Below are 24,459 nucleotides of genomic sequence, written 5' to 3'. Positions count from 1 at the left end.
TCCCATCCATCACCAGCCAAATCCTGTCAAAACCTGTTGTGTTCACCACCCTTGGCCTTTCTTCACTTGTTATTCTGTGCAGATTTCTCTTCGTGTCTTATTTGAAGGCCTGATTCAAATGCTTTGTTGTACGTGACATATTTCTAGTGTGTGACAAATGCCAGCTTAGTAAAAGGAAGATTTTTCTACCAAGGCCACGTGGTTGGCTAATGTGTTAGCAATCAAATTGTGACTCAGCAGACAACTAAGCATAGAGAGGAACATTGTAGAAGGGATTCCATTATTGGGGCAGTTAAACTTATGTGACTCTATGTCATTCTTCTTTTTTTAATTAAACTTTTTTTTTAAGTCTATTTCTTTGAGGGTGGGTATTAGGTTTTGTTTGTTTTAATGGAGGTACTGGGGATTGAACCTAGGACCTTGTACATGCTAAACTCACACTCTACCTCTGAGCTGTAACCCTCCCCCTACGTCACTCTTAATGTCCCACGCTCAGATTGTTTGACTCATCCACAATGCATAAGAATAGCCAAATAGGACTTTCCGAGTGTAGAGTACGGGTTACATGTATTGAGTAAACAAGTTCTTCAAACTTGTTCTGTAGTAACAGACTTTCTTTCCAAGTGCAATCGCACTCTGGGTCTGAGCTCCAGTATACAACACAGGTAGAATAAGAGCTGCTTGCATTGAAGTGGGAGTTGGGTCTCCAGTGCACATCCCTGGCCCCAACAAGAAAGCACCCCAAGGCTTGTTTTAAGAGCCTGCTCTAGATTATTGAGAAAAAGAAAAAGCACAGGTAGAAATTATATAAGGATGCTGTCACAAAATTAAGTGTTTCATACGATTTTATGAGAAAAACGAAGCACAGTGAGACGAAGGTGGTCGTGGGCATATACCTTGCTTAAATCTATCCTTCACCAACTCTTCAGGGGGAAACTTGGAGTTAACGTGCTACAATCGAACATGTTTGAAGCATGGTCATTTCCAGCATAAGATAAATAAGGCATTTATTATGTTCATTAAATGTGACTCCTTTATCTGAATTTTTTTATTATCTTCAACCATGAGGGTTTCAGATTCGGATATGTAAGTTGTCACTTTGAGTAAATATATTTTAAGATGTGAAAATTCATCATCACTCCAAAATACAAAATTAACCTGGTATCTGAAGACTTGGATGGAGGGTAGGGAGCTTATATTTAACTGAAGTTTAGGCAACAAACTACATTGTTAGTACCTGTGATTTTTGTCACCAATGAAAATCACAGATACTGCAGTTGTTGGGTATCTTGGAGTATCTTCAGGATCTTATTTGTGCATTACAAAGAAACATACATAACTCCAATCTCTTGCTCTAACATTTTGATCGTTGTATTTTAACATAGTCTATGTTCCTTTATGTATTAAGTTTATGTATTTACCAGTATTATTCCAACAAGGGCCCATAGGTGTTGTGAGAATGCAAAACAAAGACTGAAAAGTAATTTGAAAAGGGAGAGAACTGACCTTATGGAGGCTGCTTACGTGTCAGACACTCCTAGGTAACTTATTTGCCTGTTTGGTTCTCAAACAGATGTGATTATTTACCGTTCATTGTAGAAGACACCTCACCACTGAAGAAATGAAAGCTCAGCCAGGAGAGTGAACTCCATAAAGGCGTATGGTTTTAGAGCTCACGTCTGATACCAGTTAGAGCTTGTGCTCTTTGCACTGTGCTCACTGTACGTCACTGACACTCTCGTTTTCATAGTGAAGAGGAAGAAGAGAGAGAGAGAGTGTGTACGTGTGTGTACGCAGATACATGACTTTTAGGGTTTACTTCGGACCTCATTGCCCTAACCTGATTTTGCTAATAAAATCTCATGACTTGCTGTGAATCTAACATGCCTCCAGGGGTGTGAATCACATAGGTGAGGGAATACTCTTGAAGAAACGTCTTTCTGAATAACGAAATTATTATTAAGCCTTTGTCTGGGAGATAAACAGTTGGTTAGGAGCTGAGCAAAAGCTGTTTCAGCTGGGTCCGTACGATTCTGAGTACCGGGTTTCTTGATTCCCACAGGAGGCAGCCTTCTGTGCTGTGATTCTTGCCCTGCTGCTTTTCATCGTGAATGCCTGAACATTGATATCCCTGAAGGAAACTGGTATTGCAATGACTGTAAGGCAGGCAAAAAGCCACATTACAGGGAAATTGTCTGGGTAAAAGTCGGACGATACAGGTGAGTAAACGTGAAGGAGACTGGCACTCATTCCTCTTACCAGACTCCGTTTCTTTTTCTTTTGTTTTGTTTTCTCTTCTCTTCTCTCCTGCCTTCTCTTCTCTTTTCTTTTCTTTTCAATCTAACTAAACAAGCGTCACCTCCTGTCCCATTAAGTTTCCATTATAAAAGGAAAAAAAGTTCACAATTATGAATAAGATATATTCTCTGTAGAAGATTTAATAATGAAAACAAACCCATAATCTTACAATCAAGGAAGATACATTGCATATTTTGGCGTATGTACTTGCAGACACACCCGTGCATGCACCTTTAAAATAATTGGCCTTATAGTTGTTTATACCCAGTTTTGTGTCTTTTTCCTTTTAAAATTATTGTTATTGGATATGGAATGTACAAAAATTATGACATACATGATTTTAAAGAATAACAAATGGAACACCTGTGTATGTACCTCCCAGTTAAAAAAACGGCACTTTACCGGCACTTTTGAGGCTCCCCGTATGCTCCTGTCCAAATTCATTCTCGCCCCACCTCTGGAAGTAACACTTACTGCATTTTGTGTTTTTTATTTCTTGGCCTGACTATAGGTTTACCACATGAATGTTTGTTCTGTGTTTTAGACCTTTGTGTAAAGGAATTGTTGCTTTATTTTCCTGCAGCTTGCTTCTCACCTTCCCTCTCGCGCTCCCGAGAGCTGTCACAGTTAGCGCAGGGCTCTGGTTCACTCGGCCTTCACTGTCTGTGGTGCTCCTGTGGGCGGCCTTACAGTGCAGTGTGGCTGTTGATCCACTCTCATGTTTGGAAGATGCACATTTTGTCAGTGTTTCTTGGTGTGTGTACATGCACAGGAGCTTCTCTAGGGCGTCCTTGGGGTAGAGTATCAGGGGATGGGTTTCCAGCTTTGGTAGCTAAAGCCAAATTGTCTTTTCAAAAGTGGTTATAGTAATTTACGTGACTGCCTTTTGGTGGGCGGAGGTAGGGGTGGGGAGGCATCTCTTGATGTCATTTTCTGCACCCCTAACAATTATTGGAAATTTCCTTTTTGCAGGCCATATTGTATTTCATTGTGTGGTGTCCCAAAGCCACTTCTGTCATTCCTTTAAAATTACGCATTTCAATTGTTTCCAGGTTTACATTCTTAGATAATACTTCAGTGAGCATTATAGTCATAATGCTTTGTTCATATCTCTGATTATTTCCTTTTATAGAGTCCTTGAAGTAAAATAGCTGAGTCTAAGGAAGTGGGTGTGTGTGTGAGGGTGGGCGTCTTCGGGGTTTGGCCCATGCCACTTGTTTCTTCTCTAGTTAGATTGTAAGAATTCCCTAGGTTGAACTTCAGTGTGCACAGACGTTGCTATTCCTTATTCCTGTCCTAAAAGTAGGATTTTTCTTGGTGCCTTGCAGCCTTCTAGAGGTTTCTTTCCTTGTTTTCACCTTTCCCAGGTGGTGGCCAGCTGAGATCTGCCATCCTCGAGCTGTACCTTCCAATATCGACAAAATGAGACATGATGTGGGAGAGTTCCCTGTGCTCTTCTTTGGGTCGAATGACTATTTGTGGACTCACCAAGCCCGAGTCTTTCCCTACATGGAGGGGGATGTGAGCAGCAAGGACAAGATGGGCAAAGGAGTGGACGGGACATATAAAAAAGGTAACTTTATTTTGTTTGTTTCTCAGGCCAACACAGACCTCTGTTGCCTGAGTATCTGCTCTCAGAATTACATGCTTTAGAATTCATATACTCTCATCAGCAGCTGTCTTTTACCCTCTAAGGGCAATATGTGATTTCAGCTACAGGATTTTTCAGGGAAGTTGACTCACATCATTCATTACTTTTGACCCTAACTTTTAACTAGAATTTCTTTGTGGGAGGTTTTTTTGTCTTACCAGTTTTATTTTCTTGGCGTCTCATCAAGTAAGTACTGGAGCTTTGGAACTGTTTTGTAGAATAAACACTGTGGTTTGCTAGGCAAGGGCCAGAGTCTCTAGCAGAAATATGTTTGTTCCAGGGAAATTTTTTAGTTTGTTGGAAGGAAATGAAGTTCATCTAAAATTATAGAGCATAATAGATAGTGAAAGTCAGAGCATAAATGTTCTAAATCAAAGAAGTTTTTTTTAAAGTTGGCTTATCAGTGAAAGAGTGGGGCTGTTTGTGGTCAGGAGGGGTTAAGTCAGCTATGAGCCTCAGTTTTCTCTCACTATGTAATGAGTGAAGGTTGCTTTGAGAATTCAGTGAGATAACACAAAAATAATCTGCGGGGCATATAGTTTATATCCTATGTATCGATGAAAGTTAAAGGAAGATACTAATTATCAGTAAGGGTCAAAAATAATGAATTACATGAGTCAACTTCCCTATGCAGGTGTGTGCTACCAGTATTAATCCTACAGGAGTTTGAGTCTTAAGTCTTATAGTCTCAGATGGTCATGGACCAAGTGACCAGTACGTTTGCGTGCATGGAGCTGGTACCACCCAGGCTGAGGTGGAAGGTGGAGTGCAGGGAGCATCGCAAGTCTGAGCTTGCTGCAGCTCCAGGAATCTACTCTTCTGTGCCTCGACCCTGGGCTGGCTGGATGCCTCTGCCTTCAAGGAACACATGCTTTTGTAGTGGAATGGGACACAGATACTAGTAGTCAAAATGCCACTCTTTGAGTTCTGTGGCAGAAGTGTGCATGGTATGCTGTGGGGGCAGACCACAAGGAAACAAAGCAGCAGTGAGGATCAAAGTTTGGATGCTTTGAAGAAGAGCCATAATAATAGTTACCATTTGTTGTTTGTCAGGCCCTGTTCAAAGTTTGTTTTCTGCCTTAAGTCCACGTGGCAACCGAATACGTTAGATGCCATTATTTTTATCTTACAGGTGAGGAAAACTGAAGCACATAAAAGTTAAATTAGTTGCCCAGATACTTAACCTGGCAGGGAAGATATGATCACGAAGGTGGTTTTCCAAGGGCAAGGCTTAGCCATTGCTCTCTGGTTGTGCTGAGCCCTGCAGTTTCCCCAGATGTGGGAAACTCGACTGCATGATTTGTGGTAGTGGGGGACTGCATTCACTCTTTCCCCTGGTTGGAGCCGGGGATGGGAGGAAGGAATTAGTTGCTCAAAATCCTAGTGCCAGTAAGTGATAGAGGAAGGTTTCAAACTCTAGTAGTTGAACTCCAGAATCCAAACTGTTGACCCCTGCACTGACTGTGAAGAAGTTAACAAGTTAATGGTGGGGGGAGGGTGTAGCTTAAGTGATAGAGCGCATGCTTAGTTAGTACGCATGAGGTCCTGGGTTCAGGACCCAGTACCTCCTCTAAGAATGAATGAATGAACCAACCAACCAACTTATTTACAGCCCCCCAACAAAAGTTAACTTAAAATATTGTAACAAGAAGACAGCACATATCAAAGCACACAGTGAATCTAACATGATGAGTTACCAACCTCCAAGTATTTGGTATAGTTTAAGCATGGGGTTGGGGAAGCACTGGACTGCTTTACTGAGAAGGTAGGCAAATTACATGGTCGAGCAGAGTTCTCGAATGCTCAGTCTGAGTGGAACATGAGACAAGCCAGGAATGTCAACAAGGTGGCAGTTTTAATAGTTCAGGCAGAGATGCTGGGACCGTCACAGAGACGTGTCCATGGGGTAGAGAGGATGATGGATACTAGACAGACAGTAGGTGCATAAACTAGGGAGGAAATGCTGAATAACAGAAGGAAGGAAGGAAGACATTTAGAATGACACCAGGCAACACAAACTCTGCTAGATGGTGACAGGAAAATGGAGAGAAGGGGATAGATCAGAGGGGAGATTTTCTCCAAACTGACAGAGCTTGGGGAAAGCCACAGAGCAGAAGGTGGGAAAATTTGGAATTCTTTTCAGAGTTTTCAACCTTAGTCAAAAATAATTAAAATGTTGTTTTAAGAAGAAAAGAAAGAGAATTTTAAGATTTTGTTGAACTTTTCAGTTACTACAGTCTCTGAAGCATAAGCAAGTGCAGAGCTGGAGTGCAGAGTAGCCATTAAGGTCTGTCTGTGTGTCGCTGGGCTAATGGTTGATATTTACAGAATCATCCTTAGAAGAGTGAGTAGGTCTCCAGAGAGTGGGCAAGAAGGGAGGAAAACTTTGAATTTCTTATAGATGAATGCAGCATGTTACCTGGGTGTGTAAGAGGTACGTTACTTGTGGAAGCAGAACATTCAGGACCAAGGAAGGAACTAGGCTTAAAGGCAGTGACTTTGCCGAGCAGATGCAGTCAGGTTGTGGTTAGGAGGTGGTGTATATGGGTTTTTCAAATTATTCGGCTGTTTTTAAATTTTTGTTTTGTTTTAAACTTTACTCTGAAGCTGGTAGTCTGTATTGTGTGCTATTTAGTGGTGGATTATGTTTTATTTTAGTGGTATATCTGAATACCTTGGAGACTATAACTTACTTGAAAACAGAAATCATATATACGCCTTAGATTTTTGTCTAAAATAGGAATTTTCTTCGACTTACAAGGGGAAAAAAGCAAAATAAACAGTTTTACGTGGCGATTAAGTGACTGTGCTGTGTCTTTTCTTAGCTCTTCAGGAAGCTGCAGCAAGATTTGAGGAGTTAAAGGCCCAAAAAGAGCTAAGACAGCTGCAGGAAGATCGAAAGAATGACAAGAAGCCACCACCATATAAACACATAAAGGTGAGACAAGACCTTATGGGGCCTCGTCTCCAGGAGAGACCCTCTGTAGCTTCCCTGTCCCCACTCTGTTCATGACAAGATTTGGAAGCACAACCACAGTTGCTTTTAAAAGTAGAGGAATGAGTTTGAAAGAAGATGAGAAAAAAGTGCAAGAGCACCATTTCTAGTGCATTGTGTGCACTTGTTAAAGCCAGTTGTGTGCTGATACAGTCTTGTTTCTGTTGCTTTGTAAAGTCTTTTCATGCAAGTGGATTGGAATAGATTCTGATCACAGTGAGCATCTTGCGGTTTGAAAGGGACCAAAGAGCCATGATTAAAAAAAAATGATAAATGACCTGGAGTTAGTATGAATAATACACATGGTAAGTCTTGTAATGGCTGATAGTAAAGATACTTTAAGTGACTAGTGTGACCAAGATTCCCAAGGTCACAGGAATTCACGTTAGGTGTACCTCACCCTAGTGCACCTGGTAAAAGAGGCATCACCATTTATCATCTGTGTCCAACAGACCCTTTGGTTTTTTATGTATAGTGTAAGGTTACTTTTACAGATAATTTATAGAAGTAAAAATAAAGGAATAGTGAGGAACAAATAAACATTTTAGTAAGTATTTACTGAAACTGCTTTTTAAAAACCTTTTAATCAAGTTAGTTTTGGTTCTCAAACATCAGATCACATGAAAGAATACTACAAATTCATTACAAAATGAGATTGCCAAGGTTCTTGTTGCAAAATATTTGTAATGACATCATTCCTGGATGAGAAGACCATGCTAGAGTGTGACTGTTTCACTGTTGCATCATGCCTTTGTGATTCCATCATTCTTCCGCTTACTATTTTAGTCTTTTTTAGCATAGTTGGGCATCACTAAGTAACAAAGAGGGTTGATAAACTAGTAAAGAATTATAGGAAAAGTAAGATCATTAAAATTCTGTAATAAAGCTTAAATTTGTAAAAGGACCTAATGGACCTGCCTGGTAAGTTGCAAGATAGAATGAGTTTTTTAATAGGTAAAAATTTTTTTTTAATCTTTGGCAGATCTCTAAGCATAACTGTCATAAAATATCAATCTTTACAAAAAGTTAAAGCTGTTGGGGAGAAAAAAAATAAAACCTAAAATTAGTTCTAAATGGACACTGGTGATAGACTGAGAGTTAAATGGAGTTACTGTACATGGGGACATAACACTGAAGTGTACTTCGTCCTCACAAAAAGGGAAAGTGTCTGTTCCCACAGTCATAGATGCCACGTAACAGCAGGTAGGCATTTCAGAGCCGCCCATCAACCATACTGAATCTGGGTATTGAGAGACCAACTTCCTGTGAGTGATGTAATCACAGAATTTAGAGGCCAACTTCTTTCCTCCACCTTTAAAAATCAAAAACATATTTCCAGGGAAAAGATTTAGAACAGGGGTTGGCAAACTATTGTCCATGGGCCAAATCTGGCCTACTATGTATGGTTGGAAAAAAAATTTTTTAAGAATATTTCCTGACATGTGAAGATTATATGAAATTCAAATACTAGTGTCCATAAATAAAGTTTTATTGGCACACAGCCATGCTTGTTCCTTTATATGTTATCTGTTGCTGCTTTCGAGCTACAGTGGTAGAGTTGAGCAACATGCACCAGAGAAATGTCATGCAGCAAAACCTAAAATATTTACTGTCTGGTCCTTTACAGAAGAAATTTGTCAATCCCTGATCTAGAGTGAGGGTAACTCTGCAGTTACATACCTGTGTTGTTCTTACTTAAGTATGTGTGGTTGGTTGTTTTGTGTTTGGTTTTTGTTTTTGCTTTTGCTTTTCCCTCTCTCTTTTTGTTATATTAGGCAGGAAACTTATTTGGGATTAATAACAGGTTAGATCAGATGTCAAGAAGGAATGATTGAAACATACCTGTATATAGAGAAAAGGAGTTAGATGAAACCTTGGCGGTGTGGTGGCATCAGGTAAAGACACTCACCTGCGATCAGAGGTTAATGTTCACATGCCCTACGTAGGACCTCAAGTCTCGGATGATTGAGCTCAGCCCTTGTCTTGGTATGCACCTAGAACTTGTTTTGCTAGGTAGGTTTGTGACTTCCAGTTGCATGTGGTGAGACTATTCCTTCATTAACAAGAAGTTTATCGTATTTACCAGTATTTTGAAGAAGCTGGTAAGAGATCTGGCAGTGAGAGTCATGTCCTTTTAAGTTGTTACAGAGAAACGATTGAAGACAGTATTCTACAAATAGATTGTAGATTATTCTCACAGCAGTCTTGCAAGCTATGCCTTGCAAGTAAAGTGACTTACCAAGATCATGCAGTTCCTGAAGAGTCAAATTTTATGTATGGGGTGAGTTTTTGAAAACTGGTGCTTTGACTGTTCCCACTGAAATAGTGTCAAGCAGGGGAGGCTTGTTCTCCTAGTGCACAGATCCAACTTGTTGTGGAGCATCTTTTTTTTTTCTCTCCCTTCACGTTGTTGCTAGTAGTTGAAAAATTCTAATGACTTCAGTATCCCAGCAGCTGTTTGGCCTTTATGTTTTATCACACCGGACTTTCACAAAGTTTTCAGTACTAGCACCACCGCAGATAAATGCCTGGGTGACATGGCTGTGGTCGGTTAAAAAGATTTCACGTTAAGATAGTATTAAAATGCATCTTCACATATAGGACCCCTCTGACTCAGAGACCTTTTTATGCCAAACATTTACTACTTAAGAATGGTAAAGGGGGTGGGGAAGAATGGTGATGTGGGGGTGGGGGTGAGGGTATAGCTCAGTGATGGAACACATGCTTAGCTTGCATGAGGTCCTGGGTTTGATCCACAGTACCTCCATAAAAAATAAACTACAGAAAAAGTAACATGTATATATTTTTTCATGTAGCAGCTGAAGTGGCTCCACCTTGTGGCAATAGCAGGAAGCCAGATTACAATTTACTTGGCCTGTCAGCTTTGAAATTTTGGTTTTTTTGGAAATGATTTTTTAAAAATTTGTGGTATTATGTTTTGTGTATCAAGTGAGGCTTTATTTTTATGTTAGATTGCCTAAGTCTTTATTTCCTCCAATTTCTAGACAGTGGTAAAATATAGATAACAAAATTTCCTATCTTAACCATATTTAAGCAGTATTAAATACATTCATAATATTTGCAGCCATTGCTACCATCCATCTCTAGAACTCTTTACATTTTGTAAAACTGAAATCTCTACCCATTAAACAATAACTTCCCATTTCCACCTCCTCTGAGCCCCTGGCAACCACCATTCTACTTTCTGTCCCTGTGTATATAAGTGGGGTCATGTAAGTGGAATCATTATTTGTGTATTTTGATTGGCTTATTTCATTTAGCATAATGTCCTCCAGGTTCATCTGTGCTGTGTATCATGTGTACAAATTTCCTTTTTTTAGGCTGAATAATATTCCGTCACTTTACCACATTTTGGTTATTCATTCATCTGTCGGTGGACACTTGGATTGTTTCCACATTTTAGCTATTGTGAATAATCCTGCGAAATCTTGATAGTTCAGAATCATGTAAAATGTGGCATGCAACTTTAAAGAAAAGGAATCTTTTATAAGTCCTGAATTGCTTTGTGTTGACTTACCCATAATACAGCTGTGGTATTTTTCTTTTCCTCCAGGTGAACCGTCCCATTGGCAGGGTACAGATCTTCACTGCAGACTTGTCTGAAATTCCCCGTTGCAACTGCAAAGCTACTGATGAGAACCCCTGTGGGATCGACTCTGAGTGCATCAACCGCATGCTGCTCTATGAGTGCCACCCCACCGTGTGTCCCGCTGGAGGGCGCTGCCAAAACCAGTGCTTTACCAAGCGCCAATATCCAGAGGTTGAAATTTTTCGCACGTTACAGAGGGGCTGGGGTCTCCGGACAAAAACAGATATTAAAAAGGTAAAGAAAACTTTTCTTAATTTTCAGGGTTTTTTTTCCTTCTTTGCAGTTGCTTAATATAAGTAATTCTTCTTGATGAACATGAGAAATCATAGAGGAAAATAACATAGTATAAGTATTAAGCTCATTATTGTGTCCTGCCGTGTCCTTCCAGAGTTTAGAGGCTTGAGATCTCTGAAGTCCTACTGTTGATTGTGCTCCTTGTGTATGAGGGTGGGAAACATGGAAATTCATAGAGCTGCTATGGCCTCATTTGCTCCTTTTGAAAATCCTGGAACCTGTAGTTAAGGGAAGGAAGATAGTGAGAACATAATACAGAGGTGTTAACCACCTACTGTAATAAAATAACATGAGAAGTAGGTTTGGGTTCATGGAACATGAAGGAAAAGAGGATTAGGCCTTCTCTAAAGAAAATGCAGTAACATTTTTGATTTGGAACTTGGAAGGGCCTGCAGTTTTCTAATAAATAGATAATATTGTGCAGTCTTTGAGGAAAATAAATCCTATTTGACATTTTAGTAGAATAAACCTTACTCTGGTTATACTTTCTGAAGCGTTTTACTGAAGTTTGTTTCTAGGTAGGGAAGTGAAAATGGGTTGGTCTGTTTAGTCATCTGCTAAGTAACTGTTATGTATCTACTATGTGCCAGGCATGTTGCTGCAGATGCGGTGTTCAGTGAGAGCGCCGTGGTCCCTGCTTTCATAATGTTTACATTCTAGATGGGGAGACACCTTGAACAAGTAATCACCCAGTGTGGAAGCACAGGGTTCTGGAGGCATGTGTCAAAGAGCCTGAAACTAGCTTGTCTCTGAGAATGTTTTAAATTGAGACTTGAAAGATAAGTAGTTGTTGGCTCAGGCAGGTTGAGTGCTCAAGCACTGTGGGTAGAGGGGAGAGCACAAGTGAACGCCAGTGCTGCTGCGGTATAGTGGGTCAGGAGGACAGTGGTGCAGAATTCGTAAGGGAAGTAGGCAGGGCGTGCTCCAAGGTAAAAGAGCGCAGTCTAGGGAGACTGACTTCTAGGTTCTTGGGAAGGCGAAGGGATCAACTATTCATGTCACCCTTATGGTGAAGCCTTGATTTACTCACTTCCATTTTGGTTGCTCTTAAGTGTCAGGTGTATCCCAAGTTTTCTGCTGTTGGCTGAGGTAGGAGTGGGGAGGTGGTTCTCATTGTCAGATCGTTGAAGCATCATATTTGTGTTGTGTCTTGAATATACTTTTGTTAAAGTGACTAGTTAAAGACATTAATTATTTGATTTGGAGAATCTGCTGTTTTCATTATTTAAAAAAAAAAACAGGTATACCTGTAAACATAGTTGCTCTTTCTGCCATATAAGTCAAGAGCCGTCTCTCGTTCCAGGGTGAATTTGTGAATGAGTATGTGGGTGAACTAATAGATGAAGAAGAGTGCAGAGCTCGAATCCGTTACGCCCAGGAGCACGATATCACTAATTTCTACATGCTCACTCTAGACAAAGTAAGTAATGGAAAGTGTTACTTCCCCTGTTGCACGATTGTGGATTAGTCCTGTCCCAGCTGCGATGTTTATAGGCATGTCGTCCAGTGCCCAAAACAGTGCCTTTCCCCGTGCTCATTGGCATTGCTTGACCAGGGTACTGGAGTTAGGTAAGGTTGCTCATTTCTAGTTACACATCCACGGCAAAAAGCAGTAAGGCTGCTTTTAGCACTGTTTTTCAACTGTCCAGCGTAAGTTGCAGATTATATCTTTTAGTGTTTCTCCCGTAGGGTTAAAACTTGAAGTCAGAGAAGTAAATAATAGTTCTTTTAATTTTGTTTTACAGATTGAGAAACTGATTTTTTAGTATTAGTGCATTGGGAAGGTCATATAAATTGACTATAGAACTCAGCTTATGAACCCAAGTGAGCTTTCCAGTTACTGGAATTTCTGATAGTTGAGTTTCCTTGGTGTCTAGAATTATATTTGGGGTTTATTTCTAATTCTAGCATCCTAACGTGTTTATTTCCTGTGTACACTATCTGAGATTCTTCTTTGTTTTACTAGGGCACCCGTTCCCCGCCCTTTCCCCTTGCTGGCTTTTATAATAGACTTTTCCTGGTGTAAAACTTTGTATTTATCAAGTTGTACCTTTATGGTTTGTGAGCTCCTCACCTCAAGATATTCTGATCTTCGTTTGCCATGGGTCTCGATATCATTATTAAAATCTTTTTAGGTGAATTCTAATGTTTAGCCAGGGTTCAGGACCTACTAATTAAGAGGATGGGACAAGATGCTACTTCCAGGACGGTGGTTTTCAAACTTCAGCATATATCACAGTCACCTAGTGGGCTTGTTAATAACACAGATTGCTGGGCCTGAGTTTCTGCTTTAGTATATCTGAAGTGCAACCAAGAATCTGCATTTCTAACAGATTCCAGGGTGGTGGATGTAGTGCTGGTCACGGGACTACACTTTGTGAACCACCCCTCTGGGAGATTCAGACTTTACAAATTGGAGCTCCAGCTTGTTAGAATACTCTGATTATTTTTTTTTAACTTTTTTTTTTTAATTATAGTTAGTTTACAATGTTGTGTCAATTTCCAGTGTAGAGCACAATTTTTCAGTTATACATGAACATACATATATTCATTGTCACATTTTTTTTTTCGCTGTGAGCTACCACAAGATCTTGTATATATTTCCCTGTGCTACACAGTATAATCTTGTTTATCTATTCTACATGTGCCTGTCAGTATCTATGAATTTTGAACTCCCAGTCTGTCCCTTCCCACCCACCTGCCCTTGGCAACCACAAGTTCGGATAGAATACTCTAATTAGAATCAGTAATAGTGGAGGTCTGATGAACAGCATCTCTTTGAATTCTAGGACCGGATTATTGATGCTGGTCCCAAAGGAAACTACGCACGGTTCATGAATCATTGCTGCCAGCCCAATTGTGAGACACAGAAGTGGTCTGTGAATGGAGACACCCGTGTTGGCCTTTTTGCCCTAAGTGACATTAAAGCAGGTAAGAATCATTTAAGGATTCTGGAGCTAGGAATGCAATTTCAGATTCTATTATCTAAAAATCCCGTATGTCCTATAATCCAAAATGAGGTTCTCAGACTCCTAAGGATACATAAAAGACTTTCCAGCTGATAACTTTGGCAGGTATCTTTTTGGTTGTGGTGGTACGGTAAAATGCACGGAACATAAAATTTATTGTTTTAGCCTTTTTTTTTTTTTTTTTAATTAGCAGTAATCATGCCTGGGATAAACTTCATTGGCTACGATACTGCCACTGCGTAAAGCTCATTTTAGCCATTTTTAAGTGTACAGTTCTGTGGCATTAAGTCCATTCACATTATTGTGTAACCATCATCTCCATCCATCTCCAGAATTTTTTATTTTCCCCAGCTGAAACTCTGTGCCCGTTAAACAGTAACTCCCTCATTCCCCTCTCCCCCAGCCCCTGGCAACCACCATTCTACCTTCTGTCTCTGTCTGTGATTTTGACTACTCTGGGAACCTCATGTAAGTGGGATCATACAATATATGTTCTGTTGTGACTGACTCATTTTACTTAGCATGCTGTCTTCAAGGTTTGGGCATGGATGGTTTTAAAGAAATAAATTTCCAGACATTTTCTGTAGCTTTTATATATGAACTCCCTAAAAATTGGTCTGCCTTAAAAAGCACCAGCAATTCAGGTGTCCTTTCTTACTATCCCTTTCCCAGTTGCCCTTCATCCACTTTATAAGCCAGAGATTCACCTCTCACCCATCTGAATTTTATAGTTTATGAAGGTTAAGAAAGACAAAAACCCTCACCTCTTGGATACCAAAGAACTGGACATTGGGAAAATGCACGGCCCTGTTGGGGCCTGCCAGGGGCCTATGTCTCTAAGAATTCAGCTTCTAAGAAGTGAGGTGGTTGTAATCAGGACAATATTAAGAAGTTCATTTGAATTGAAAGTAAATCTGATAAGGCTGAGTGGTTTGAAAGTAAAGTTATATGATGAATATTTTCCATAAATTAAAGGAGCTTAATCTTTATGTCAAGGTTTTGATGATAAATTTTTTAAACCAAATTTATTTATTTATTTTACAATGTCATATTTTTAAAATTGAAATACAGTTGATGTACAATATTGTACGTTATAGGTATGCAAGATAATAATTCATAGTTTTTGAAGGTTATACTCCATTTATAGTTACTATAAAATATTGGTTACATTCCCCATGTTGTACAATATATCTTTCTCTACAGTTTAAATATACAGCTGCTCAGGAGTCTTTTAGGCTTTTTAGAGTTTTAAAGGTTCTGACAGTTTTTATATTTTAAACATTGAGCCACTATTTCCTTTCTCCTGTTTTGCACTGCTTCACATGAAGTATTTAATGACGAAAGTATCAATACTTGAGCATCCCTGTGCACTGCGCTCTGGTAGACTAAATGATACTGATTTTTAAAATGCTGACTTGTATCAGGCTTTTGGAATGGATGGCTTCAGGAGTATATTGGGTAGATTTCTGCTTTGTAATAGGAATTATCTAGTGAATGCTACCATTTATCCAATGCCAGATGCTGTTCCAAGCATATTATTTCATTTAATCCTTACAAAAGCGTGCTGTAAAGCATGTGGTATTATACCTGTGTTACTTGGCTTCTTGGATCTGATCTCTCATTCTTTTTTCCGTTTTCCTTTCTAACCACCACAGAGGGTAGGGAGGCAGGGTTCCTCTGTATTCATTAGATGTTAAGTCATGTGACTTCAGTCCTTCTCTCTGTCCTGACTGCTTTTAGTAGCACACTTCTGCTTGGAACTTCAGTCTGTGACCATGGGGATGGCCTCCAGTATCATGTCTAGCCACAAATTTCTCTTCTCCCATATTTGTTTAGCTCAGGTAACATGGTGTAGGAATTCACAGACCTTGTTCCTGTCCTCCCAGTCTACACAAGTTGGGGGCGTGAGGGTGAGACAGAATGCCCATAGGAGCCCAGCCTTGTGAATGGAATCAGAACCCTCAGCTTGCCCTCCTCCTCACGCATCCAGCCTCACAGGCTCTTTGCACACCTGTTACTTCTGTCTCCCACATGTCCTGCTCACACCGTGTTTGTCTCTTCTGCAGCGCCCTTTGCCGTTCCAGAAAGTACACACCTCAAGGATTGTTGTGTTTTGGACTCTTTTCTAGAATGGCTTTCCTGTATGCACTCTGGTACCTTCTGATTTATCCCCTTGTGAGGTTGTGTTTACACAGTGGATGCTGAGTAAGCAGGAAGTTGTCAAGGATCCTGCTATCTTATTCTTGTGTATTTGGTTGAGATGTGTTATAAGCACATTAAATTTATGAAAATTCAGTTATATACTCATAATTTTTTTAATAAGATGAGAATAGTGTGAATGGAATTAACCATCATTCAATCCATTAAGTTAACAGTGGGTGTGAGAAGGGAGATACGACCTTGCTGTTACGCTGGGCAGTCTTGGTTCCTGTGGGCTCCTCACATTGTGAGCCTCACACCAGGCCATAAATGATTCTAGTATTTGTACCATTTGGACTTCTAAATATATGCCAGCTGCTTTATAATTTGCTCGGCCAAATAAATAATGATCTATTTCCAATTTAGACTAAAAAACCTACATACACACACACACACGTTTGTGTGTGTGTATGTATTAGTCTCACTGATAGAAAATGTGTCATTTTGCAGTGGGGACTCTTTGTAAGTTTTGATAATTTTGATCACACAAGTTATCACTTTATACGTTAACAGTGAACCATTACCTCCACCCAGAGACAGCCTCTTTGTATGCACATATAAAATTCTTTTATTTGCTAGGCTTTCCCTAACATGCTTCTAGTTTGGATGTTTGTGTGTTCTATTTGCTCTCAATTTTGATGAAATGTACTTGTGACAGAAAGGGGACATTTTGTACCTTAAATCTGTACATCTCTTATTAATGTGTACAGATCACTGCTGCATGCATTATGTCATTCTCAGTAAGCTTGTCAGATTATTATTTCTATATTTAACAAATGGACTCGAGCTTGGATCACCCAGCTAGATTGTGGTGTAACTTGGGATGTAGAGCCAGGGCTTAGGTCTCTGGTCCAGAGTTCTCTGTCTCTCAAATGAGTGCTGCCAGGTACTCACCTTGGCATAGACTGACAGGTTTCCTTTGTATTTGCTTTCCCAGTGCCTGGCATATCAATAAGTTGTCATTTGTTTGTGTTTTTTGGTAATGAATTAATATATTTCAAATCTGAATGGTTAGATAAAAAATAAAAGAAAAACTTGGGATAATTAACACCCCCTATAGTAAAAGTCATTCTAAATATTACTTGTTAAGTCATGTAAGTTTTCCTGTTATTAAGTTTTATTAGCTGATTAATAATGTTACATGATGAGAATTTATAAGGGGAGGGTGTAGCTCTGTGGTAGGGTGCCTGCTTAGCATGCACAAGGTCCTGGGTTCAATCCCCAGTACCTCCATTAAGAAATAAATACATAAATAAGCCTAACTACTCCCCCCACAAAAGAATTTATTAATATTTTAATACTATATTGGGATTAGAGTTAATACATCCTTTTAATCCTCTTTTTAAAATTAATGTGTTCTCTTGAAGTCAGTATCTTTTGTGATTAATACAGAAATAATTTAATTAAAACCACAGATATTAATATTTTCATGATCTCTTACGCAGGCACTGAACTTACCTTCAACTACAACCTAGAATGTCTTGGGAATGGAAAGACTGTTTGCAAATGTGGAGCCCCGAACTGCAGTGGCTTTTTGGGTGTAAGGCCAAAGGTACTTTCCAAATGTTTGCATCAGGGATAGTGGTGTGGTGCTCCCTCCCTAACTGGTGGCAGGACTACTTTAAGAAGATACCACTTTGAAATAACGACATTGAGTAGTTGTCAGTAGGACCACTCATCATCAGTTACACCAGAGAAGGCCTCTGGGTGTTGTTTTGAGCAATCTGACTTCTAACTGGTGATACCTTTCTAGCTAAAGAAACTGTAAAATAGGAATCTGTAAAGCAAGGTACTTCCCATTGGTCCTCAGCTGATCTCACTCGCATTTCCTAATGAGCTAGTTAGACTCTCAGTCTCTCTCTCTCTTTTTGCCTTTTTAAAGATATTAAAGAATCTGCTATTGAATTTAAGATTCTAAATGTAGTATAAGACTGCAGAAAAACAGGACTCTCAATCTTAACCGTGTAGCAGAATAGAAGCTTTGTTGTATCTTCCTGATTTTTAATGTGCACTCTAACTGAGTTACAATCCTAGAACTATAAAGAGCTATTTACAAGTCTGCATCTTGCTTCTCTTAAACATTCTAAAATGTGTTCCTTACTATTACAGCTTTCTTAACCATCATTTTTAATGACTTAGTTTATATATATATAATGTGTGTGTGTTTGTATAAAATGGGCAGACCATAATAAGTGAACCTCTGGGTACTTCCAGATTTCTCTGTCATAAGTAACAGCACACTGAAAATTCTGGTTTAATTTTGATGCAAGGGAGACTACACAGTGACTCCAATTGGGTATTTCTCTCATTATGCTTTTTTTGATTGTGAAGTCAACATTAAGAACTGAAAAATACAAGTTAGCTTAGGAACCAGTACCTTAAAAGGGTAATTATTTTTGAGCAATAATACATGAAGAACACCCACTAATTATCCTTTTATCTAAATAAGAAAAAAATATATTGGATTTTGGGGTTTTTTGTTCAGTTGGTTGGTTAAATTGTCTTGATCCTTAAGCTGTCCAGTTGACTTAGTCCCTATAAATTAAAATAGTAACAGTTTAATGATGTTAGGTCCACTTGGGGTGTCAGTTTCTGTATCCTTAAGGTCTGTGTAGAATTTCACAGATGGATCAGTGAAAGAGGAATTCAGGAGCAGAAGTTTGGAAATGTGGGCTAGCGGTAAATTGGATTGGTCCTGGATGTTTCTCGGCCAAGATAAATAATGTAATGAAAACCTTGACCAAGTATGGGCTGCAGGAAGCACAGAGCAGGCCTGCTGACTACACCAGGGTCTGTCTTGGGGAGTGGTGGACATGAGCCTAATCTGACTTTGATTAAGATGCATAGCTTATCAAGGGCAGGAACCATGAATTAGTTTTCTGTGTTTTTCTAGCACATGATTGATATCAAGTGCTCAGTGAAGGTTTGTTGAATCAGTTAAGAAATGTGTGTGACACACACACCCAAAGAAGTCTTCCTTAGTTTAAAAATTAGACAAACTGATTTTTAAACTTATTGTTAAAGGGTGATCTTTAACACCAGCCTGTGTATCAACAAAAAGAGGCACATTTTTTATTTCATTCAAGTGGCAGGAGTGGCTGGTACCAGGTACACTTAGTGCTGTCACCGTTTGTCGAGTACCTGTGACGTGCCCAGTGCCTTGTCTGCATTTTCTCTTATCTTCACAGTAGTCTGTGAGGACTGTCTCTTCCCAGAGGAGAGACCGAGGCTCAGAGAGAATAGTTAACCTGGTCTGCTCAAGATCATAAAACTAATATGTTAACAGCATGCTGACTGCTCAATATTTGACCTTTTAGAATCAGCCCATTGCCACAGAGGAGAAGACAAAGAAATTCAAGAAGAAGCAACAGGGGAAACGCAGGACCCAGGGTGAAATCACAAAGGAGCGAGAGGATGAGTGTTTCAGCTGTGGGGATGCTGGCCAGCTCGTCTCCTGTAAGAAGCCAGGCTGCCCCAAAGTTTACCATGCAGACTGTCTCAATCTAACCAAGCGACCAGCAGGTTGGTGCTGAAATCCATTCGGAGTGCTCCTTGCCAGAATTCTCAGAGCTTTGGTCTTCCTGTGCATAGTGTTGAGGGGTGTGGTCCATGTTCTCACTCTCAAAATAAATGACAGCAAAGGCTTAGAATCCTAGGTTTTAGAGAAGGGGAAAAAAACTCACTTGCTATGGGTCATGCATTTTATTTTATGTTATTTTATCCTCCCAGCAACCCTTAAAGAAGAGACCTTTCCACCTTCTCATGATGCAGATGAAGAAACGGAGTCACATTCTGAGGAGCTGACTTGTCACATTAGCGCATAGAGATGGAGGAGCTGGATTGAAAGTCAGATTTTCTGACTTCAGGGCCACTAAATCATGTTTATTCCCTGTAGAAAGGGGTTGAGGAAGAGTGGAGGTTTGGGGTCATTGTAGCCTCCAGCCCACTCCCCCCTGAAGGAGATGGAGTTGTGTTAGTAAACACAAGAGAAGCTGTGCAGGCAGATGTGGTGCGCAGGAACTTGTGGCTGGAGAAGTCATCACTAACCACCACTAATGTGGTGATTTGGCATTAGAGGAGTTTCGGGATTTGGATGTGCCATCAGTTTTAAATGACGAAGGTGAAAAACCATTCTGGGTGATACTATGCATCATTAGTGGCGTGCTTCTGGGAATTACAGAACTTTGGGGTGGGGGTGAGAGCAGTTTGTCCCCGAATTAGCTTTCCTTTACTCTGTGTTTGCCAGGATAATGAAATAACAGAAACTGAGGGTAGTGTGAGAGCAAGGCCATAACACTGACCTCAGTGCCAGGAAGTGGAAACGGAATTGTTTCAGAAGCAGTTACTCGGGTGTAGCTGGCATGGGTTGTGGTAGAGCTGTGATCTTGCCTAGGATCCAGGAGTGAGATATAGCATAATTTACATGGAAGGAGCTGGGATGGAAACACTGTCCACGGCAGAGACTCAGGTGTCATGAAGTGGCAGCAAAAGAGAGCAGCTCAGGCTGGCTTTGGGTCTTTCCTGCTGGTTCTGTGTGGACAACACAGATAAAGGTTGTGCTAGTTTCCAGGCTTAACACTGAGCTCAAAGGTAAATCTGCTTCCGTTTTTTGCCTTTGTGTATCTGCTCCCTGTTCCTAATAATAACCAAATAAGCAGTTTAATCGGCTGAAATTTCCCCTCAAGTGTTGAACTGTATAGGACAAATGGAGTTTGTGAAAATATGTAAATAAGGGGAGCTTTGGGTTTTGTTTTGGTTCTTTTTTCCCGTGTTGGAAATAGTCAGAAATCAGGATGTGCTCCTGTTTGTTTTTTAATTGATACTCAGTTGCTACTTGATACTTGGTGTTATGCATTTTTTCAGAAGATGAAGCTGAGATCCTGGGAGAAGTGAGGTATGAGGTGAGTGGCGTGCGCTCTCTGCAGAAGGCAGCAGTTTGAAATCACTCCTTTGACCTGGTTCCAGAGCCATGGCCCATCTCATATGCACGTCTTGTTTTCCTAAGCTTTTGTTTCACGCCTGTGTTTCCAGGGAAATGGGAGTGCCCTTGGCATCAGTGTGACGTCTGCGGGAAGGAAGCGGCCTCCTTCTGTGAGATGTGCCCCAGCTCCTTTTGCAAGCAGCACCGGGAAGGCATGCTCTTCATCTCCAAACTGGACGGGCGCCTGTCTTGTACTGAGCATGACCCCTGTGGGCCCAACCCTCTGGAACCTGGGGAGATCCGTGAGTATGTACCTCCCCCGGTACCGCTGTCTCCAAGCCCGAGCGCTCGCCTGGCAGAGCAGTCACCAGGAGCGGCTGCTCAGGGGCCCAGGACGTCGGACAAGCCATCTGCTGACACCAACCAGACGCTGTCGCTGTCCAAAAAAGCTCTGGCAGGGACTTGTCAGAGGCCGCCGCTGCCTGAAAGACCTGACAGAACTGACCCCAGGCCCCAGCCTGTGGACAGGGTCAGGGGCCTTGCTGGGTCAGGGACCAAACCCCAGCCTTTGGTATCCAGCCAGAAGCCACTGGACAGGCCACCTGCAGTGGCAGGACCAAGACCCCAGCTGTCTGACAAACCCTCTCCGGTGACTGGCCCAAGCTCCTCGCCCTCAGTCAGGTCCCAACCACTGGAAAGACCTCTGGGAACAGCTGACCCAAGGCTGGATAAATCCATAGGTGCTGCCAGCCCAAGGCCACAGTCGCTGGAGAAAACCCCAGTCTCTTCTGGCCTGAGACTCCCACCACCAGAGAGACTGCTAGTCACCAGCAGTCCCAAACCCCAGACTTTAGACAGGCCCCCTGAGAAATCCCATGCCTCTCTGTCCCAGAGACTTCCACCTCCTGACAAAGTGCTGTCAGCTGTGGTCCAGACCCTGGTAGCTAAAGAAAAAGCGCTGAGGCCCGTGGACCAGAACACTCAGTCAAAGAATAGAGCTGCTTTGGTTATGGACCTCATAGACCTAACTCCTCGCCAGAAGGATCGGGCAGCTTCTCCCCGTGAGGTCGCACCACAGGCTGATGAGAAGATGTCAGTGTTGGAGTCGAGCTCGTGGCCTGCCAACAAAGGTCTGGGGCAGATGCCGCGAGCTGTTGAGAGAGGCAGTGTATCAGATCCTGTCCTCCAGCCACCAGGCAAAGCTGTGGCTGCTTCGGAGCACTCCTGGAAAGCTGTTAAATCACTCACCCAGGCCAGACTTCTTTCTCAGTCCCCTGCCAAGGCTTTTTTATATGAGCCAGCAACTCAGGCCTCAGGAAGAGCACCTGCAGGGGCTGAGCAGACCCCAGGGCCTCCCAGCCAAGCACCAGGCCTGGTGAAGCAGGTGAAGCAGATGGCCGGGGGCCAGCAACTACCTGGACTTGCTGCCAGGAGTGGGCAGTCCTTCAGGCCTCTTGGGAAGGCCTCATCCTCCCTCTCCACGGAAGAGAAGAAGTTGGCAACCACAGATCAGAGTCCCTGGGCCCTGGGAAAGGCCTCACCAGGGCCAGGGTTCTGGCCCATGGTGGCTGGGCAGACACTGGCTCAATCTTGCTGGTCCTCCGGGAGCACACAGACATTGGCACAGACTTGCTGGTCTCTTGGACGAGGGCAAGACCCTAAACCAGAGCAAAGTACACTTCCAGCTCTTAACCAGGCTCCTTCCAGTCACAAGTGTGCAGAGTCAGAACAGAAATAATAACCAGTAAATGTCACATGACCAGACCAGCTGACCCCAGGGTCTTTGGGGAAGGGAAATCTTTCTTTTTCCCCTCTTAAAAAACAGACAGACCCCCAACACTTTTACACTGTTATTCTTTCCTTACATCCCAACACTCAGAACTCTCGTGACATTAGCCAGTGGGGGCTTGTGGTTGTGTGAACCATGTATGGGAGTCCAAGTGGGCCCTGGCCAAGGAGACAGACAGACTCGGGTCTCTTTCCCCCAACCTTTACTCGTGGTCAACTTGAAATAAAGAGTCCACTCTGGAGTCAAGCATGGGATTCAATTCGGCTGGTCAGGTTGGAAGGTAGAGGGGCTCTCAAAGCTATTTCTGTAGCCCTACAGAGCTCCACTGAGGGTACCTTGGGTGGAACTGACATCCATTCAAACCGGTGGTGATTTCTTGAGCATTCACGTGTGGTAGGCCTGGTGCTAGTCACTGGCAGGAGATCCACAGATAAGTAAGACCTGATCCCTGGGAGCCTAACATGCCTGCCTGGGTTCCCAGGTGGTTTTTAAGAACCTTTGACCAGGAAGTAACAGGAAGTTTGAGGGGTTCTGGTCTCCAGACTCATTCTGTGATGTCCTTTGTGGCCCCGGAAGTGGTTGTTTTGAGTGTCTCCTGGTCAGGTGTGCACGTGTGCGTTTTTACCTGTGTGCACTCGTGCGGAGGTCTCCTCTATGGTCGGGTGGGGGCTGCATCAAAGCCAATTGGGGCTCTTGGCTGGGCAGCCGCTGCTGCTTCTGTCTGGGCGCTACAGAGTCTGAAGTCTGTCCTTGGCAGAACAGCTGGCTGGGGGCTGGGCTTCATGAGGACATAGCTTTCCCTCAGTATAAGAAGGCAACTGGCAAGCTTACCTTTCTTTTCTACGAATTTTCTTCCTTTTACATCAACCCACCCCATGCCTGTCCCCCAAACACTCAGGTGCTTTCAGATTTCAGAGTCTCGGGCAGTGGACCTAGGGAATCTCTGGCAAGCTCTGGGCTAGATCCACCACCAGCTCAGGGAGAGTGCCAGGTCCTGATGCGGTATTACTTCTCTCCTGACCCTTGGACCTCCTACCTGAACGGAGGGAGTCTTCTTCTCTAGTGGATTCTACCACCCTCTCCCTGGGAAATGCTGCGCTCTGTACTGAGTGCACCTCCTGCTGACCTAGTTCAAAGGCAAGCCAGACCCTTCCCCTGTGACTGGCAAGGTGTGGTGTTCAGAGCAATGTCCAGTGTGAGAGATGACTCCTCATAACTGCTGATTATCTGTTACTGCTGCCCTGAGCTGGGGCCCAAGGGCTGGGAATCTGTTGGTGCTACCCTGCCCTACCAGTCACCCAGCTCACTGACTGCCGACAGGAAGTGCTGTTTGGCCAGTTCCTTCCCGTTTACCCACCCCTCTTTGTCCCTAGACCAAACATGTTTACCTCTATGCTTTGCCAACTTAGCCAGCAGCTTTAGCCAACAGGACGTCTCCTGGCCATTCTGTCTCAGTTATGGCTTTTACACCCTCCACAGAATTCTGTATTTCGTCCCAATTTCCTCCTGAGTTTCTATTGAGGTTACCCCCATCATTTCTAAGGAGGGAACAATAGCTGTTATAGAAGCATTTGCGCTTTATATAAAGATTTTAAAAAGAATTTGCTTTTATTTCCCAAAGTCTGTCTCTGGGGTTGAGACACCTGAACTCAGGCAGAGGCACGAGGCTGGGCAGGGCTGCCCTGAGTTGAGGGGCCAATTCCTGCATCTCACTTAGACCTCGGAATCTCCTC

At 42.1% G+C, this 24,459-nt stretch overlaps 1 protein-coding gene, 1 non-coding gene and 1 pseudogene across 10 annotated transcripts in view; 2 read left to right on the top strand and 1 right to left on the bottom strand.

Moving 5' to 3' along the window:
* The window catches only part of NSD1 (nuclear receptor binding SET domain protein 1), a 121,867-nt gene extending 98,895 nt beyond the window's left edge, over positions 1 to 22,972 (top strand). For 8 of the 9 annotated variants that reach the window (XM_032464998.1, XM_032465002.1, XM_032464999.1 and 5 more), the window contains 9 exons: positions 2,063 to 2,219; positions 3,666 to 3,871; positions 6,775 to 6,887; positions 10,519 to 10,788; positions 12,152 to 12,268; positions 13,638 to 13,779; positions 17,462 to 17,568; positions 19,334 to 19,538; positions 21,048 to 22,972. In XM_032464998.1, the coding sequence (XP_032320889.1) occupies positions 2,063 to 2,219; positions 3,666 to 3,871; positions 6,775 to 6,887; positions 10,519 to 10,788; positions 12,152 to 12,268; positions 13,638 to 13,779; positions 17,462 to 17,568; positions 19,334 to 19,538; positions 21,048 to 22,675 (2,945 nt within the window). In that variant the 3' untranslated portion in view covers positions 22,676 to 22,972. The other variant, XM_032465004.1, reaches the window with a different exon arrangement.
* Positions 5,125 to 5,286, top strand: LOC116659168. The gene has a single exon (XR_004314450.1). It is a non-coding gene; the product is annotated as a U1 spliceosomal RNA (small nuclear RNA).
* Positions 13,943 to 14,064, bottom strand: LOC116659173 (annotated as a pseudogene).
* Positions 22,973 to 24,459: the final 1,487 nt, after the last annotated feature.

Source organism: Camelus ferus, chromosome 22 (genome assembly GCF_009834535.1).
Source record: "Camelus ferus isolate YT-003-E chromosome 22, BCGSAC_Cfer_1.0, whole genome shotgun sequence".
Taxonomy (NCBI): Eukaryota; Metazoa; Chordata; class Mammalia; order Artiodactyla; family Camelidae; genus Camelus; species Camelus ferus.
The sequence above is the reverse complement of the archived record's forward strand: the minus strand, read 5'-3'. Positions and strand labels throughout refer to the sequence as shown.